This window comes from Oncorhynchus mykiss, chromosome 8 (genome assembly GCF_057628025.1).
Source record: "Oncorhynchus mykiss isolate SJ-2025 chromosome 8, ASM5762802v1, whole genome shotgun sequence".
NCBI classification, from domain to species: Eukaryota; Metazoa; Chordata; class Actinopteri; order Salmoniformes; family Salmonidae; genus Oncorhynchus; species Oncorhynchus mykiss.
In genome coordinates, this window is record NC_143029.1 from 59,374,244 (window position 1) to 59,393,869 (window position 19,626).

The following is a 19,626-nucleotide window of genomic DNA, read 5'->3' on the forward strand; positions in this document are numbered from 1 at the left end:
ACTACTCAGCATCCGACCGCAAGGCAATACAGAGGGTAGTGCGAACGGCCCAGTACATCACTGGGGCCAAGCTTCCTGCCATCCAGGACCTCTATACCAGGCGGTGTCAGAGGAAGGCCCTAAAAATTGCCATAGACTCCAGCAACCCTAGTCATAGACTGTTCTCTCTGCTACCACACGGCAAGCGGTACCGGAGCGCTAAGTCTAGGTCCAAGAGGCTTCTATATACAGCTTCTACCCCCAAGCCATAAGACTCCTGAACATCTAGTCAAATAGCTACCCAGACTATTCACATTGCCCCCCTCCCCTCTCCACACCACTGCCACTCTCTGTTGTAATCTAGGCATAGTCTCTTTAATTAACTCTACCTACATGTACATACTACCTCAAATAACCGGTGCCACCGCACACTGACTCTGTACTGGCACCCCTTGTATATATTGTTATTTCTTACCGCTGCTTTTTAATTACTTGTTACTTTTATCTCTTATTTTTATCCGTATTTATTAAAACTGCAGTCGATTAGGGGCTCGTAAGTAAGCATTTCACTGTAAGGTCTTCCTGTTGTATTCGGCACATGTGACTAATAACATTTGATTTGATTTGATGACGCTACAAGCTTGGCACACCTGTATTTGGGGAGTTTGTCCCATTCTTCTCTGCACTATCAGGTTGGATGGGGAGCGTCGCTGCACAGCTATTTTCAGGTCTCTCCAGATATGTTCGATCGGGTTTCCAGTCCTGGCTCTGGCTGGGCCACTCAAGGACATTCAGAGACTTGTCCCGAAGCCACTACTGTGTTGTCTTGGCTGTGTGCTTAGGGTCGTTGTCCTGTTGGAAGGAGAACCTTCTCCCTAGTCTGAGATCCTGAGCGCTCTGGAGTAGGTTTTCATCAAAGATCTCTCTGTACTTTTCTCCGTTCATCTTTCCCTTGATCCTGACTAGTCTCCCAGTCCCTGCCACTGAATAACCTCCCCACAGCATGATGCTGCCACCACCATACTTCACCGTAGGGATGGTGCCAGGTTTCCTCCAGACGAGTTCAATCTTGGTTTCATCAGACCTGAGAATCTTGTTTTTCTTGGTCTGAGAGTCCTTTTGGCAAACTCCAAGCGGGCTGTCATGTGCCGTTTACTGAGGAGTTGCTTCCGTCCATTTAAGAATGATGTCATTATGGGGTATTGTGTGTAGACTGATGAGAGAAAATAGTCATTTAATCCATTTCAGAATAAGGCTGTAAAGTAACACAATGTGGAAAAAGGGAAGGGATCTGAATACTTTGCGAATGCACTGTGTACTCATTACTCATTGTAAGCCTATGATATACACTGGAGGCTGTATAGCTGCATTCAAGTGACATGCACAGCCCATGGCTTCCCCTGATACTTAAAGCTACACTTTAGCCGGTATACACTGCATGTGTGGTATAGATTTTTATCTCACCTCAGATGAGCAATGTTCGGGTCTCAAAGGACTGACTAACCATGGCCTGTAAACAAAAGCATCACTCAGATGCATAACAGCCATTCAGATCACACAGCTATGCTTTTGAGTGATCAGGGTAAAGAAGACAGTGCAACCCCAATCACAGCATATGGAAGCAGTGTCTTTACACAGTGGATTTCTGGGGAATAGGGATAGAGAAATTGCCTGGCTACCCAGACTTCTTGCTCCACCCAAACGCTCCGCCATGCCCACGGATGTTAGTTTCTTCTCCGCATTGAGTCTGGATCTGAGTGCCTCCCCGAGCCTTCAACGAATGTGAACACATTCAGGGTCGTCTGATTGGTCCAGAAACTGATGGGTTGGGCCGGAGCCAGAACACATCTGGTTAAAGCCACTGTTTTAAAACTCGTAACTGGCTTTCATACTCTGATTGGTTAGAGACGATCCAATTGCTGATGACTTTGTTTAGTACAACACCCCTCTTGCCCTCGTCACCACAAACGACTTCAACGATGGCGGTCTCAGACTAAAGTATGTGGTGAACGACAGAGCAGCGGAAGAATTTAGTGTGAGTCGTCAGGCTAATAGAGAGCTGCTTGGGGGACCATGGGTGGAACAAGAGCCCTCAGCTCTGTTACACCTAATAAAGGCACTGTAATTAAAAGGGATTGTAGACTAGAGCTGCAAATGCTAGTTGCTATGCAGGGACATAAAGTACTAGCCCATTGAGTCCATACACTGTTTTGAATCACAGAGTAAAGCTACAGCATCGATTTACAGTACCGCTTTGCATAAGTCATCCTCCATCATCACACAGTCAGTGAGTATATCAGAGGGAAAAGAGACTGCAAGACAGATCATCGAACGGAGCTCCATGACATGGGGACATTGAGAAGAGACAATTGCTAATTTAGTGGCAAGTTTCAAGACATTCAACAATGTTCATATGAGCTTCCCTTACTGAATCTTCTTCTGAGGCCAGCTGTGCCCCAAGGGCAGAAATGTGATGTGATTGGTTAAGTTTAAGCAAGACATGCGATTGGTTAAGGTTAGGGTTAGGGGTTGGGTTATGTTTAGGGAAGAAATGTGGGGAGAGGGAAGGGGTACTAAGCTAACATATGGAATTGTTTCAGGGTGATCATACCATGGATCATTTAGCTATTTAGAATTTAGAATTGTAGGACCATATATAAAAAATAATTGATAAAATATTGAATTTGGCCTTTACTACCAAAGCCCATAGAAACACATTGAATAACACATTCATAAATGGCAAAAAAAAGGAGTCAAATTATAAATCATAAGAAATGTGGTTCTGAAGTATCTGTCCTATATCTGGGAGATATAAGAAAGCTCAAGAAATATTTGTGTTTTTTTTGGACACATATTTAACCCCTTATTTTTGTTGGCACAAAACGACCTCCATGCTTCCATTCGTTTGAATGGGTTACCTTCAGACGTGTCCTGTGACTTTTGTGGGGGTCGTAGAAGAAAAACGGAGAACACAGTTCGGACTCTACAGATGCTTTCGTGAGAAGGCTGATTTTCGGACGTCTGATGTTCTGACAAACACAGCTGTAGCTTGACCACCTTCCATCGCAGATGTGGAAGGCCGACATAGGCGGATGTGGTAAATTGAGACGCAGCCCATGATATCGCTAGCCTAAACGGACACATTTTGATGGGGATTCTTTTTATTATGTTACTTAGATTGACGCACGGGTGCTCTTAAGGATTTCAGACCTGGGTTCATGTGTATTTGAATATCTGATACACAGCCCCAAATAAATACTTTTATTTTAGTTTTTGAATGGTTAAATAGTTGTAATTGTATTTACAATTGTATTTGAGTTTTTTCTAATACTTATTTCAAATACTATTTTCAAATGCCTGGGTTAAATGCATGGCCGTGTATTTGAGTCAGTGCATTTGAGTATTGCCAAATATATTTAAATATTCAACTACTTGTCTTTTCAAATAAAATATATCTAAACGCTTACTTTGACTATACTGTATAGGTCTGTGCGAAAGTTCAGCCACGAAATGTGATTGGTTAAATTTAGGCAAGTAATTCCAAATTATTAAGTTTAGGGTCAGTGTAAGAGTTGGGGTGGTGCCCAGCACCACATCCACCACCAACCTTCCCACCTATGAGCTCTGCCCACTGGCTGTTGAGCTTTCAACCAATCACATTTGTTTTGCCCTGGAGGCAGAACTGCCCTTAGAACAAGATAGAATACAGAAAACTACAATCTGCTTCACGCACTCCCCATAATCAAAACCGACTTTGGAAACTTTTGAAGATACTCAACAATGACCTTTCCCTCACCCACTGTGTAGCCTACAAAACTGGGCAATTGATCACTGAATGTGTTTCCATATGAATATTACATGTTGTGGTTTATGTGTTGTGCTGTGCTAATTTGCCATTTCGCTCCAGGCCTTTAGGGCCTTGGAGTATCAGTGGCTCTCATCGTACACAGGATGAAAAGACTTAATTCCCCTGAGAGAAAGAGCCTCTGATTGGCTGACAGAAGAATTCCGCTGCAGTGATGAGGCTGTTGATAGGCTGTTGGCATGGTAATGGAACTGGCTCATGGTAATGGAACAACAAAATCATAGGCCAACACACACACACACACACACACACACACACACACACACACACACACACACACAAACACACATTCACAAATATGCAGAAACGTGCACACATAATCCAAGCCATATTTATTTTGACAAAGGCTCAAACTGTGGCAACACAAACATATAATTTTCTTCTCAGTGAGAAAGAGGAGTTATTACGTATGTTTTGTCTCTCTCTGCAATATCTATTGCTGTAGGTGTGCTTCTGCTTTGAATACCATGCAGGTACTACTGTGGCTGTGTCTTTGAGCAGCTGTATTGTCGTTCCTACAGTAGTGAAACTAGGTGCTCTGCAGTCCCAAGCACCAACACACTGACCCAGTTCAACCTTCAGTCTCAACAGGAACAATCCGGAATAAATACACACCTGTGGAGTTTATTTTGGCACCCCACTATGGGAACAAATTATTCATAAATGGTACGACCTACAGAGATGAATCTGAGAGTAGAGTGTGTGTGTGTGTGTGTGTGTGTGTGTGTGTGTGTTTGTGTGTGTCCATCAGGTGTGTGTGTGTGTGTGTGTGTGTGTGTGTGTGTGTGTGTGTGTGTGTGTGTGTGTGTGTGTAAACACATGTACATGCACGTGGAGGAGGAGGGTGGACAAGTACCAGTCAGGGAACTGAAGAGAGTCATTTTAGGATTTCCAAGTGGGTCAAACCATTTAAAGAAACCTAAATAAAATCTGCAGACTGGATCATACTCTCTCGATGACGTCATCGCAATTTTTGCATGTCAATGAGTGGATTCAATGTCAAAATATGACATACAGGTCTTAGAAGTAGAAACACTTTATTATTATTAAACGTCACAGAAACGACAAGAAAGGAAAGTCCTCTGAGCGAATAAAATAGCCGTTCGCCGTGCGCGTAAATTTCAAGATGAACCGCAGCAATGAGGGACCTTATAAGGACCTTGAGCCCCGACGACGACTTGATGCGGAAAGTGGAATAGGATACATAACCACCTGTACCTCTTCTCCTAACAAGTTTCGGTGTCTAGATAAAGGATGCCAATATATATATAGCCCAATGTCACTACATTGAACATGATTTCATTTTTGCAATAAAAACATGTTATAGCCTACAGGCTATAGACAATTCAATGTGACTATAGACAATTCAATGTTACTCTGACTCAATAACCGATTTATTTGCCCTCGAGCATGAACACATTACCGAAGTTCAATTGATACTCTTTTGATAGGCTACCTGATGAAAACAAGAGGGGAATAATGACAAAATAATTTGACCCATTGTTTTCGTCGTCACCGGGGAAAGACAGGATACCGGAGGCGGTATGGGTGCATGATGGACTTGAGGTTGCCGGACTCATTCATACTCACATTTCCCTCGTCCGGCAGTTCGGTTCCTTCGGTGTGTTTATCCTCTTCGAGGCTACGATCCCTAACCGTCAGCTGCGCCCCTCCATCCTTCGTGTAACAGAGTGAATAAAAATGAGGAATATCTCTGCGCGTTTCGTGCATAAACTCCAACTTCCAAGCTTACTTTCCCTCTTGATCAGTGGTCCATCCACAAGCAGAGGCGCTCCACTCCAATCTCCTGTCTCATTCACTCTTCTGCACCTCGGGTAAACGTGAAAACTGGTGGCCTGTTGCTGGTACCTTGATTGGTTGTGCGCACACAGCACCTCAAACTTCTGAACACTGCTGCGTTCATCCGCGTCGATGCGCATGCATTCAGACAGCAGCTGGCCCCGGAGCGACAGCAGAGCTACCCCGTCAAATGTGAGTGTGTGACTGTGAACGTCATTTTTTGCCAAATGATGTATTATATAAATAATGTATTATATAAATAAGCTCGAGCTGTATCGGCAGCGGGGTAGGCTACCGGGTGTTCGTGATGCAATGCGGGTTCTGTCAGTGCCACGTGTCCCCCTTATCTCCTTGTGAAGAAAGTCCAGACGTGGTTGCCATTATCGGGAGCTGGTGGCGCATTCGTCTTAATTAACGAGCGCCGTTCGAGGTGTCTGCAGATAGATAAAGGCATGGAGGGAGTATCACTATCACTGTCTGGCCGTGTGCAACCTGTGACGGGTGTGCACTCAACACTCTCTCAACACTTCACACAAAGCCGGGCATACAGCCTACTCATTCTCTCTCTCTCTCTCTCTCTCTCTCTCACACACACACACACACACACACACACACACACACACACACACACACACACACACACACATGATTTCAGTTAATATGGGGTGCAATACGTCTCGAAGTATCATTCTACTGGCTGGCTTGATTGTCCACAAATACGGGGATCAATCAACGTCCACCCTGAGATTTTGCTCTTCCCTCCTATCGAATTGTATCGTCACTGCCTCTCACAGCTGCGACCCGTGGGCATTCGAGTAGCACCCGGTGGAAGATTGAATCCGAGGTGATGACTAACACTTGTTGTTCTCTTCTGTTCCTGAAATATAAATACACAGAGTAGACCTAATGGTTGGCTACTGAGCTATAAAAGCTTCAGCAGGACCGCCACCAGTGTGTGTGTAATTCATGAAATCTTGAATTCACCTTGGCATGAAGAACACTGGAACAGTCAAAGTATTCTCGAGAAAAGACTTAACATTATTCTAATGATAATCCAGATAATTAGCCCTACACCCTTTTCAAACACATATAGCCTAGTGGGATGAATATTCATCACATTTTTATTAGTTGCCCATTCTTTATGATAGGCCTTGCAGGTCAAAATGTTCACCGTTAGCCTATCAATGTCATCCTGTAAGTCCCATTCAGTGGCGACCCGTCATTCAGAGCAGGTGGGGCAGAGCCCGTTTTGAGCAAAAAAAAATGGGGCTTGCCTGTTTTGCATATGTATATATATATATATATATATATATATATATATATATATAATTGAGTTGATAAAACATGGTCTTTTAATTTGTTTTCTTGAGTGAGGCAGCTCCAAAATGAGGGTGTTTCAGCCTAGCTCAGTGCTTTCTGTGGTGGTGGGGCAAGCCAGCAGAAATACGGCGTGTTGGGCTGTGATTGGCTCAGTGTTCTGTTACTCATGGGGACACTACGTCACCGCCAAGTCTAAGGGTATACCTCGAAAATTCAAGGCCCTTGGGTGCTGCGATAGAGTTACATTAGAAGAGCCCATCCAAGAAGGCTCAAGATCATTGGCCACAGATAAAATGACGTCAAATCACATTATATCTACATTATATCTATAGTAGCATTGATTGGACTGAAAAACCTTAGCTAGCAGTCATCATCATGAATCAAGTCAACAATCTACTGGCAAATCCTTTTTATTCCTTGTCATATGAAGATAAATAATGAAGAGAAATTATAGATAAAATGTATCAGTGTTCATCGGATATAAACATTACACAACATGTTGGAAATTACACATTTTTATTTTACCTTTTTTTTAAACTAGGCAAGTCAGTTAAGAACAAATTCTTATTTTCAATGACGGCCTAGGAACAGTGGGTTAACTGCCTTGTTCAGGGGCAGAACAACAGATTTTTACCTTGTTAGCTCAGGTATTTGATCTTGCAACCTTTCAGTTACTAGTCCAACGCTCTAACCAGTAGGCTACCTACCACCCCAATGTGTGGTTAGAACGAGAATTAGTGGCTAATTATTGCAAAGGAATCATTAGCCTGCTATTCAGTGGAGTGGCTGTGTGGTACAAAGTCTAAGCTTAAGGGTCTCCTTTCCTAGTTTAAAATTAACATTCAACGTTGGCCATGCTGTTGATGAAGCATGATTTGTGCTGCGCTTAAAACAACTGTCAACCCGGAACTGCAAAATCTGACTTTAGTTAGTTCAAGACAACTGGGAACTCGGGAAAATACGTTTTGAACTTTCATCCAACTCGGAATTGTAAATCCGGAACTCGGGCCTCTTTCTAGAGCTATGACCTGAAGATCAATGATGTCATCATGAGTTTTCCTTTTTGTTTTTTGAGTTCTCAATTGTCTTGAAAGCACCATAAATCCAGAGAATGGCAGACTTTGATGACAAAGTTTGATGACAAAATTTGCCCACGAAGGACCGCCGCATCATCTTCCTGTTCATGAGCACAGCACAACAAGGTGAGTCCAAAAATGTATTGTATGCTACTGCATAAATGATGTAATATGCCAGGGAGATATGTATACTGTAGCTCAGAAAGTAATACTAAGTGTATGTTGTGTAGTAATCTTTTAGTAGCCCATGTGCCTCACCCTAATAATTTAGCCTATTTTCACCTCTAATTTTGCCTACTGACCTGGTGGTGCACATGTAGCCTATAACCTATTTTAGAAAAATGTAATCATCGAATATTGTAAGATCTTTCATTGTCTGCTTAAATGCCCCCTTTATTTCTCCTCTGGTTCTGACTTGATGTACAGGGAGAACACTGTAAGAACGGCCCATATTCTGAATACTCAGGCTGTACATTTCAAAAGTGCTGAACAAATAGTTATATTCACTACGTCCATCCTAGCTCACTCATTAATGTCTTAATCGAAATTACGGATTGCCTCTTATCCACTTGTTGTCCCCTTATGGCATAGTTTGTGCATCCCAATTGTCATTAGAAACTACATTTGTTTAAGCAAGTCATCCATATCAGCCATGTTTTTTTAAAGGCAGTAAATGAGGCAGAATTAACTGTTTCGCTGCCAGACAAGGCTCTGCTGATAGCCAGTTGTAGCAGTGGTAATTTGTTGGGACTCTGCTGCTGGGACAGCTTTATGGAGGCCATAACAGTTTGTGGGCACTGTTTGTCAACATTATAGTGCAATTAATGTATTGTTTAGTGTTGTGTAGTGGCTTTGTTGGCATGCATCCCACTTCTTTTTTTTTTTTTCCCCCACCAAGTTTTACATGCTAAAATTGCCACTGGTCCTGTTGGTGACCCGCCTGATGGCACGCTGTCTAAACAGCCCCCACTGTGTGATACCTCTGCAGTTAGCTCAGCTCAGGACTATGACTGAAATATATTTTTAACGAGGCTTCTTAAAGCAATTTCCTCTCCTGGCGAATTGCACAGTAGCCGGGCCTTGGTGTCTATTCAGTTTGGCTAGGGCTGCAGTGATTATGATGATGGTGTAACCTAGAGGCTAACACTGGGACTCAGTCTCCCGAGTGGTGCAGTGGTCTAAGGTACTGCATCTCAGTGTAAGAGGTGTCATTACAGTCCCTGGTTCAAATCCAGGCTGTATCATATCTGTCCGTGATTGGCCCAGCGTCGTCCGGGTTTGGCCAGGGTAGGCCATCATTGTAAATAAGAATTTGTTCTTAACTGACTTGCCTAGTCCCTTCTGGGACTGGAAGAGTTTGCGCTGACATCCAGTGTTCGATCAGGTTCAATTCTAGCCTCTGGTTGAGCCACTCAAGGACATTCACAGGTTTGTCCCGAAGCCACTCCTGCGTTGTCTTGGCTGTGTGCTCTATACTTTTCTCTGTTCATCTTTCCTTCGATCCTGACTTGTTTCCCAGTCCCTGCCGCTGTAAAAAATCCCCACAGCATGATGCTGCCACCACCATGCTTCACCGTAGGGATGGTGCTAGGTTTCCTCCAGATACTTGGCATTCAGGCCAAAGAATTCAGACCAGAGAATCTTGTTTCTCATGGTCTGAGAGTCCTTTAGGTGCCTTTTGCCAAACTCCAAGCGGGCTGTCATGTGCCTTTTACTGAGGAGTGGCTTCCGTCTGGCCACTCTACTATAAAGGCCTGATTGGTGGAGTGCTGCAGAGATGGTTGTCCTTCTGGAAGGTTCTCCCATCTCCACAAAGGAACTCTGGAGCACTGTTAGAGTGACCATTGGGTTCTTGGTCACCTCCCTGACCTGTCTCTTGGTCACCTCCCTGACCAAGGCCCTTCTCCCCCAATTGCTCAGTTTGGCCGGGTGGCCAGCTCTAGGAAGAGTCTTGGTGATTCGAAACTTCATCCATTTAAGAATGATGGAGGCCACTGTGTTCTTGGGGACCTTCAATGCTGCAGACATTTTTTGATACCCTTCTCCAGATCTGTGCCTCGACACAATCCTGTCTCGGAACTCTAAGGACAATTCCTTCGAACTCATGGCTTGGATTTTGCTCTGACAACTGTGGGACCTTATATAGACAGATATGTGCCTTTCCAAATAAAGTCCTTTCGCTTGATTTTACCACAGGTGGACTCTAATCAAGTTGTAGAAACATCTCAAGGATAATCAATGGAAACAGGATGCACCTGAGCTCAATTTCGAGTCTCATAGCAAAGGGTCTGAATACTTATGTAAATAAGGTATTTCTGTTTTTTATTTTTAATACAGTTTAAACAATTCTAAAACCCTGTTTTAGCTTTGTCATTTTGGGTTATTGTGTTGTGTTGAAGAGCCGTTGTGTTGAAACACCATGCGATGTTTAACAGTGAGAATGGCAGAATGGTGAACTTACTAAATGACTGAGAGTTTGACTGTGTTATATTAGGTTGCTTCTTGTGTAAATATTTTCCGTTTGGATTTTGCGCTGGACATTTTTTTATTGAATCAATTCTAGAATAAGGCTGTAAGTCAATGGGTCTGAATACTTTACGAATGTACTGTACCTCTCTGGATGGTCGCACATGGGATGTCTCCTAAGCATGTAGTTAAAACAACAACAAAACACCGGTCCTAGACAGGGAGTGAGTGAGTAAGAGAGACAGAGAGAGATAGAGAGGGGGGAGTGTCTGTGTGTGTGTGTGTGAGAGTGAGAGTGAGAGTGAGAGACATTTTTGGGAGGGAAATTCTTTGAAAGTGAAAGTGCTTTACATGGTTTGCGTACTTGAGTGACTATGTAAATTGTAGATTAGAAGATTATGTTGTCAGTGATAAAAAAATATAGAAAGTTGATACAATAGAATCCTAAGCTTCAGGCCTACCATTTCCTCTATACTCCATGCCTAAAGCAGATACGTGCTAACAGCTATTGAATAATTCCAATTGCTTGATTGATCAGCTGTGCACACCAAAGATTGAATCATTTCACAATAATAAACCCTTAACTCTGGTGGAAGTAGGCTAGGTAGCCCATCAACATATTATCCTCTGAACATTGGATGATATTTCTGTTGATGAGCCAATGTCATTGAGAGAGAGAGAGAGTGAGAGAAAGTTACTAAATGACAGGGGACAGACGTAAGAATAGGAGATCCTTGATATTCGTTCTCGTGACCCTTTGGCATATGGAAATGACGTGCAACAGGAAAGTTGAGTGCGCTCTGGGACTTGATAATGCGCGCCCTTCCGGCCATGAAAATGTAGGAAGGGCGCGAGGACGATAGAGGGGACACAACGTACTTCAGACATGCAGAAGGTAATTCGGAGTGGCAAGGATATATTGCGACTGAAGACAGTAAACCAGATTTGTTTTAAATGGACCACATGAATGGACATCAGAAGCAACCGAGAGGGGCATGGCGTTAAGCAGTGAGTATTCAGAGAGTGACCATTCACAGGGGTTTCATAATTAACTGAACTAATGGGTAAAATCAAACTATCATGAGCCTGTGTCTTTGGGTACAAATACAAGTTGACTGAAGTTGACTGAAATGAATTGCCCAGCCAGGGCCACTGACCAACAGCAAAGATTTTCTTAAATGGGTTTAATATGTATGTACAGTTGAAGTCGGAAGTTCACATACACCTTAGCCAACTACATTTAAACTCAGTTTTTCACAATTCCTGACATTTCATCCTAGTAAAAATTCCCTGTCTTAGGTCAGTTAGGATCACCACTTTATTTTAAGAATGTGAAATGTCAGAATAATAGTAGAGAGAGTGATTGATTTCAGCTTTTATTTCTTTCATCACATTCCCAGTGGGTCAGAAGTTTACATACACTCAATTCGTATTTGGTAGCATTGCCTTTAAATTGTTGAACTTGGGTCAAACATTTCAGGTAGCCTTCCACAAGCTTCCCACAATAAGTTGGGTGAATTTTGTCCCATTCCTCCTGACAGAGCTTGTGTAACTGAATCAATTTTGTAGGCCTCCTTACTCGCACACGCTTTTTCGGTTCTGCCCACAAATGTTCTATAGGATTGAGGTCAGAGCTTTGTGATGGCCACTCCAATACCTTAACTTTGTGGTCCTTAAGCCATTTTGCAACAACTTTGGAAGTATGCTTGTGGTCATTGTTCATTTGGAAGACCCATTTGCGACCAAGCTTGAGATGTTGCTTCAATATATCCACATAATCTTCCTACCTCATGATGCCATCTATTTTGTGAAGTGCACCAGTCCCTCCTGCAGCAAAGCACCCCCACAACATGATGCTGCCACCCCCGTGCTTCACGGTTGGGATGGTGTTCTTCGGCTTGCAAGCCTCCCCCTTTTTCCTCCAAAGATAACGATGGTCATTATGGCCAAACATTTCTATTTTTGTTTCATCAGACCAGAGGACATTTCTCCAAAAAGTACAATCTTTGTCCCCATGTGCAGTTGCAAACCGTAGTCTGGCTTTTTTATGGCGGTTTTGGAGCAGTGGCTTCTTCTTTGCTGAGCGCTATTCCAGGTTATGTCGATATAGGACTCGTTTTACTGTGGACATAGATACCTTTGTACCTGTTTCTTCCTGCATCTTCACAAGGTCCTTTGTTCTGGGATTGATTTGCACTTTTGCACCAAAGTCTCCTTTCTGAGCGGTATGACGACTGTGTGGTCCCATTGTGTTTATATTTGCGTACTATTGTTTGTACAGATGATCGTGGTACCTTCAGGCGTTTGGAAATTGCTCCCAAGGAGGAACCAGACTTGTGGAGGTCTACAATTTTTTTCTGAGGTCTTGGCTGATTTCTTTTGATTTTCCCAAGTAAAGAGGCACTGTTTGAAGGTAGGCCTTGAAATACATCCACAGGTACACCTCCAATTGACTCAAATTATGTCAATTAGCCTATCGCAAGCTTCTAAAGCCATGACATAATTTTCTGGAATTTTCCAAGCTGTTTAAAGGCACAGTCAACTTCGTGTATGTACACTTCTGACCTACTGGAATTGTGATACAGTGAATTATAAGTGAAATAATCTGTCTGTAAACAGTTGTTGGAAAAATTGCTCGTGTCATGCACAAAGTAGATGTCCTAACCGACTTGCCAAAACTACAGTTTGTTACAAGAAATTTGTGCAGTGGTTGAAAAACGAGTTTTAATGACTCCAACCTAAGGGTATGTAAACTTCTGACTTCAACTGTATGTGTCCAGGACTGCTGCTGCTGTGCATGGTAGCCTCTGAGGTGTGGGATGCTGAGACCAGGCCCATAGACTTTGTGTGTGACAGAGTGTCCCGGAGGGACCTAAACACTGTGGCAGACATGGAGGCTGCATTGGTGAGGCTAAACCTGTATGTTTTAAACAATCTGCCATATACGTTACCTTTAACACAGAGAGTAGCTGTGTCTGTCTGTCTGTCTGTCTGTCTGTCTGTCTGTCTGTCTGTCTGTCTGTCTGTCTGTCTGTCTGTCTGTCTGTCCGTCTTACCTCTCTCCTTTAATGTCTGTATGCTTCTCTCCTCTCTTCAGGCTGATTGTGATGTCTTGAAGACCCTGCCGTCCCCCATTCAGCTCCCCTGCATCAAGGTTCACAAGGCTTCCTGGGAGAGGAAATCGGTACGCTATCAAACACTTCAACTTCTACTTCTCAAGGCAGATGATTTGTTTTCCTCGGTTCAGTAGCATCCAATTGTGGCAATAATTTGATGTTTGTATCTCTCTCTCTGCATGTGTGTGTGTGTGTGTGTGTGTGTGTGTGTGTGTGTGTGTGTGTGTGTGTGTGTGTGTGTGTGTGTGTGTGTGTGTGTGTGTGTGTGTGTGTGTGTTTGCATGTGTTATCTATGTGTGTGTGTTTATACCACAGGCTCAGGAGAAGAGGAGGGACATAGCTGTGTCTCTGGGTGCTCTGACTGGGAGTGTGAGGGTGGTTAGGACACTGAGCCAGCCTGGCTGTGCCTCAACTCTTCTGGAGAGGCTGGAGCATACTGTCAACAACTACCTACACATAGTCACACACCTAGACATCACGGTAAGAGATAATAATAAATACATACACAGACATATATATATATATATATATACACATATATACACAGTGCATTCAGAAAGTATTCAGACCCCTTCACTTTTTTTCAAATTTTGTTACATTACAGCCTTATTCTAAAATTAATTACATGTTTTTTTTCTCATCAATCTACCCACAATACCCCATAATGACAAAGCAAAACAGGTTAATTTTTTTTTGCAAATGTATTAAAAATTAAAAACAGAAATACCTTATTCACATAAGTATTCAGACCCTTTTTATGAGACTCTAAATTGAGCTCAGGTGCATCCTGTTTCCATTGATCATCCTTGAGATGTTTCTACAACTTGTGGTAAACTTGTGGTAATTTACCTGTGGTAAATTCAATTGATTGGACATGATTTGGAAAGGCACACACCTGTCTATATAAAAGTCCCACAGTTGACAGAGCATGTCAGAGCAAAAACCAAGCCATGAGGTCAAAGGAATTGTCCGTAAAGCTCAGAGACAGGATTGTGTCAAGGCACACATCTGGGGAAGGGTACCAAAACATTTCTGTACCATTGAAGGTCCCCAAGAACACAATGGCCTCCATCATTCTTAAATGGAAGAAGACTCTTCCTCGAGCCGGCCACCGGCCAAACTGAGCAATTGGGTCAGGTCAGGGAGGTGATCAAGAACCTGATGGTCACTCTGACAGAGCTCCAGAGTTCCTCTGTGGAGATGGGAGAACATTCCAGAAGGACAACCATCTCTGCAACTCCACCAATAAGGTCTTTATGGTAGGGTGGCCAGACGGTAGCCACTCCTCAGTAAAAGGCACTTGACAGCCCACTTAGTTTGCCAAAAGGCACCTAAAAACTCTCAGACCATGAGAAACAAGATACTCCGGTCTGATGAAACCAAGACTGAACTCTTTGGCCTGAATGCTAAGCACCATGTCTGGAGGAAACCTGGCACCATCCCTACAGTGAAGTATGGTGGTGGCAGCATCATGCTGTAGAGATGTTTTCAGCGGCAGGGACTGGGAGACTAGTCAGGATCGAGGGAAAGACGAACGGAGCAAAGTACAGAGAGATCTTTGAAGAAAACCTGCTCCAGAGCACTCGGGACCTCAGACTGGGGCGAAGGTTCACCTTCCAACAGGACAATGATCCTAAGAACACAGCCAAGACAATGCAGGAGTGGCTTCGGGACAAGCCGGTGAATGTCCTTGAGTGGCCCAGCCAGAGCCGGATTGAACCCGATCGAACATGTCAGGAGACCTGAAAATAGCTGTGCAGCGATGCTCCCCATCCAACCTGACAGAGCTTGAGAGGATCTGCAGAGAAGAATGGGAGAAACTCCCCAAATACAGGTGTGCCAAGCTTGTAGGGTCATACCCAAGAAGACTCTACGCTGTAATCACTGCCGAAGGAGTAAAGGGTCTGATATTTCCATTTTTTTTTTTATACATTACTAAAAATGTTAAGAAAACTGTTTTTGCTTTGTCATTATGGGGAATTGTGTGTAGATTGATGAGGGGATAAAAAATAAAAAAATGTTTAGAATAAGGCTGTAACAAAACAAAATGTAAGTCAAGTCAAGCAGTCTGAATGCTTTCAGAATGCACTGTGTGTGTGTGTACAAACACACCCACATGCAATTTTATTCATTTTGTAAACAAACACATCCATTTCGCCGCCCACACGTAGTTAGCCTATCAGTGTTGCTAAGTCACTATCGTTTCCATATGAAAAAGGCAGTATCCTGTCTTTTTCCAGGAATCTCTCATTGACTCCCTCTCATTTCATATGTAGCTGTGACCCCGACGACCCCTGCTCTTCCTTCCCCAGGAAGAAAAGCAGATAGCAGGGCATACCTTCCCCATGACAGAGGCACAGCCACGTAGGCCGAGCATGGAGTGCTTATGCAAGGGACAGGCCATTCACCAGCAACATTTGTCATAAGACTAGCTAGAAACGAGCAAAACAGAACAGTTGTTTCTTTCCAATTGGCATTCACAATGTGTGTCTTGAGTGTGTCTCCTTCTCATCACACAATGTCAACAAAAGGCTTTCATGTGTATTATCAAATTACCAATGCAGACTCCAGCTCTAAATCAACAAATGCTTAGGCAAAGTTAATAGCGTTTGTAATGGAAACTGTTGGGAATGTACATTTCCTCAAAATGTAAACCCATAGAAGGAAGAAGGATTGTTTAGGCTATATGTGACGTCTGTATCTTAAAGCATAATTGAGAAATAGTATACACTGAACAAAAATATAAAAGAAGCATGTAAAGTGTCGGTCCCATGTTTCTCGAGCTGAAATAAAAGATCCCAAATATTTTTTTAGATGCACAAAAAGCTTATTTCTCTCCAATTTTGTGCACATATTTGTTTACATCACTGTTAGTGAGCATTTTTGTCCATTGCCAAGAAACGCCACACCTGTCAGGTGGATGGATTATCAAGAAGCTGATTCAACAGCATGATCATTACACAGGTGCACCTTGTGCTGGGGACAATAAAAGGCCGCTCTAAACTGTGCAGTTTTATCACACAACACAATTCCACAGATATCTCAAGTGTTGAGGAAGCCATAAGCCGTCTCCTACATTGTTTCAGGGAATTTGGCAGTATGTCCAACCGGTCTCACAACCAACCGGTCTCGCAAGACCATGTGTAATCACACCACCCCAGGATTTCCACTTCCGTTTTTTTCACCTGCGGGATCGTCTGAGACCAGTCACCCAGACAGATGATGAAACTGTGGGTTTACACAACCGAAGAATTTCTGCACAAACTGTCAGACACCTTCTCAGGGAAGCTCATCTAGGTGCTCGTCATCATTGACCTGGCTGCAGTTCGGCATCATAACCGACTTCAGTGGGCAAATGCTCACCTTCGATGGCCACTGGCACTCTGGAGTAGTGTGCTCTTAACGGATGAATCCCAGTTTCAACTGTATAGGGCAGATGCAATCGTTCCTCTTAAGAAGTGAAAGGACCCTTCTATGGATTACATTTAGTGAAAATCTAAAGTATTAAGGTCTTTTTAGTTCTCGTTTAGTGAGGAATCACCCAGGTGTGTTATATTTTTGTTATACTGACTATCTCTCTTCCTCCATTCCCCCCCCCCCCCCCCCCCCCGTTCTCCCGCTCTTTCCATCCTACCTATACCCCACCTTGTCCCTCTTCCCTCTGGTCCTACAGGGGTCTGTGGAGAGCCCAGTGTTGTCCTGTACCCCTCAGAGTACCCACAGCCTGAGCACTGTTCTGTGGACTTTCAGCAGACTGCTCACTGGCAAGCTGGAGTGGCTTATGGCTGATCTGACCCACAGGTGCCCCAGAAGATGATGCAGAGGAAACAAGGAGAGGAAGCTGCTTAAGGGTATTGAGATGCAGCCACATAGAGAGATCTGCTTTAGAGTATTGACAGGGTCCAAAGAGCAAAGTAGACGAAAAGAGGGAGCTGCTTTAGAGTATTGAGATGCCCCCAGAGAGGAGAGGAGACGAGGAGAGGGGAGCTGCTCAGAGAGGAGAGGGGAAATGAAACAACCCCCTGCCACACAGCAAGCAGCCTTTTGTCTGGCTGATAATGAAAACATGTTTGATGAAACATGGAGATACGTTGCCCTCTTCTGGTCATTATTTGGAACTAGAGTTCACTCTTTCAGGCTTCAGCGTGGACTGCAGGATGTTTCTGCAGTACTACTACTACTGCAAGGACAAAATGAATAAGAAGAATGTATGTGTTGACACAATGACATCATGATTGATGAAATGAAAGACTATTTGATGGCTTGCAATGTATGGCACCTACCAACAGAGCATTTGGAACAAGTGTGAAGCAATTCCTTATTTGGATGCGATCATATACTAGTCCGCTTTTAGTATTTTTATATATTGTTCACTGTACATAACATTGGTTTTAAAACTGTATTTTCATTAATTAATTAATCAGGCTATATAAATATTTCCTTATACTTGTGTGAAATTATTCTAATTAAACCCACTAATGAAATTGTAGCCTGCCTACACTCAAAAAATCCTGTCTCATAAAATGCCAAATTTTACGCATAATGTTTTAATTAAACTTCTGTGAAAGTAATACAAATACTCGCTGAAACCAACCAGCTGTTGTACAATTTTGGGGTCATGAGGTGATCAAGGAGGGACCATCACTAATTGGATAAACAACAAAATGTTACAAATGGGCGTGGTCAATAAAATACTGACCGATAGGAAGAGCTTCTGCAGGGATGGTGGCAAGTAGTGTGGATGAAATGGAAGAAATGGAGAGAAGGTCGGAGAAGCTTGGAGAAGCAACAGCTGTGCTGGAGTGCGATCACTATGGGTGATTATTCTGATGATACAGAGTGGAATGATGATGTTCAAGAATCTGAATGGTCTGTAATGGAAAGACATAGGAAGAAGAGAGATCATGATACTGAAAGGTAGGAAATTTCTCGCATGAGTAGCCTCGTTTCACTGCCAAAAATGATCTGAAGGATCTGAATGTAGGATAACAGGGACTCTCAGCAACTATATTCAATGTGCCGGACAAATTTGAGGCTATGATTAAGGAGTTGGAGCTCTTCTCTGTCTGCATTAACAAGGACAACACACAGGTCTTTCCATTTATTGTATGATTTTTTTTTGTGTGCAAATGAACTCAAGCTTACGGACAATGTCAAATGTGATATAACGAAGCACCCGAGTGAGTTGAGTGCGCAATTACGCAGGTACTTTCCCGAAACGGATGGCACAAACAACTGGATTCGTTATCCCTTTCATGCCCTGCCTCCAGTCCACTTACTGATATCTGAAAAAGAGAGCCTCGAAATTGCAACAAGCGGTTCTGTGAAAATGTTATTTAATCAGAAGACACTGCCAGATTTCTGGATTGGGCTGTGCTCAGAATATTCTGCCTTTAAGACCCTGATTCTCTTTAGAACCATGTACCTATGTGAGAGTGGATTCTCGGCCCTCACTAGCATGAAAACTAAATACAGGCACAGACTGTGTGTGCAAAAAGACTGCGACTCTCTCCAATACAACCCAACATTGCAGAGTTACTGTATGTGCATCCTTTCAAGCACACCCTTCTCATTAACCTGTCGTGAGTGATTCACCATTTTTGATGAACAAATAAGGTTTTATATGAAAGATGGTTAAATAAAGAGCAAAATGATTTATTATTAAATTGTTATTTGTGCCCTGGTCCTATAAGAGCTCTTTGTCACTTCCTACGAGCCGGGTTGTGACGACAACTCACACTCATTCCTATGTTTAATAAATGTATCGTATTGTGTGTGTGTGTGTGTGTGTGTGTGTGTGTGTGTGTGTGGCAGGCTTACAATGGTGGGAAAAAAAACAACATTTGAGGGTGCGCTGACCCTGGTGCTAGAGAGGGTACAGCTGGAGGTTGAATGTTTGAAGGGGTACGGGACTATAAAAAGTCTGGAAACCACTGTGATAGGTTAAGGGGAGTCATCACTGGAGTCTCAATATCTATGTCCACAGATGATATTAAAGAAAATG

The 19,626-nt window shown here is 43.1% G+C and overlaps 2 protein-coding genes across 2 annotated transcripts in view; one reads left to right on the forward strand and one right to left on the reverse strand.

Moving 5' to 3' along the window:
• Positions 1 to 6,174, reverse strand: part of LOC110530221 (chloride channel protein 2) — a 78,968-nt gene extending 72,794 nt beyond the window's left edge. Inside the window, exon 1 of the mRNA XM_090182130.1 lies at positions 5,435 to 6,174. Within this exon, the coding sequence (XP_090038256.1) occupies positions 5,435 to 5,575 (141 nt within the window). The 5' untranslated portion in view covers positions 5,576 to 6,174. The remainder of the gene's footprint in view (positions 1 to 5,434) is intronic.
• A 5,094-nt stretch (positions 6,175 to 11,268) lies between these two features.
• Positions 11,269 to 19,283, forward strand: LOC149982044 (uncharacterized). Its single transcript, XM_090182131.1, has 5 exons — positions 11,269 to 11,514; positions 13,287 to 13,411; positions 13,604 to 13,690; positions 13,938 to 14,102; positions 17,296 to 19,283. The coding sequence occupies exons 1-5, from the start codon at positions 11,502 to 11,504 to the stop codon at positions 17,437 to 17,439; spliced, it is 534 nt and encodes a 177-aa protein (XP_090038257.1). The 5' UTR covers positions 11,269 to 11,501; the 3' UTR covers positions 17,440 to 19,283.
• The last annotated feature ends 343 nt before the right edge of the window (positions 19,284 to 19,626 follow it).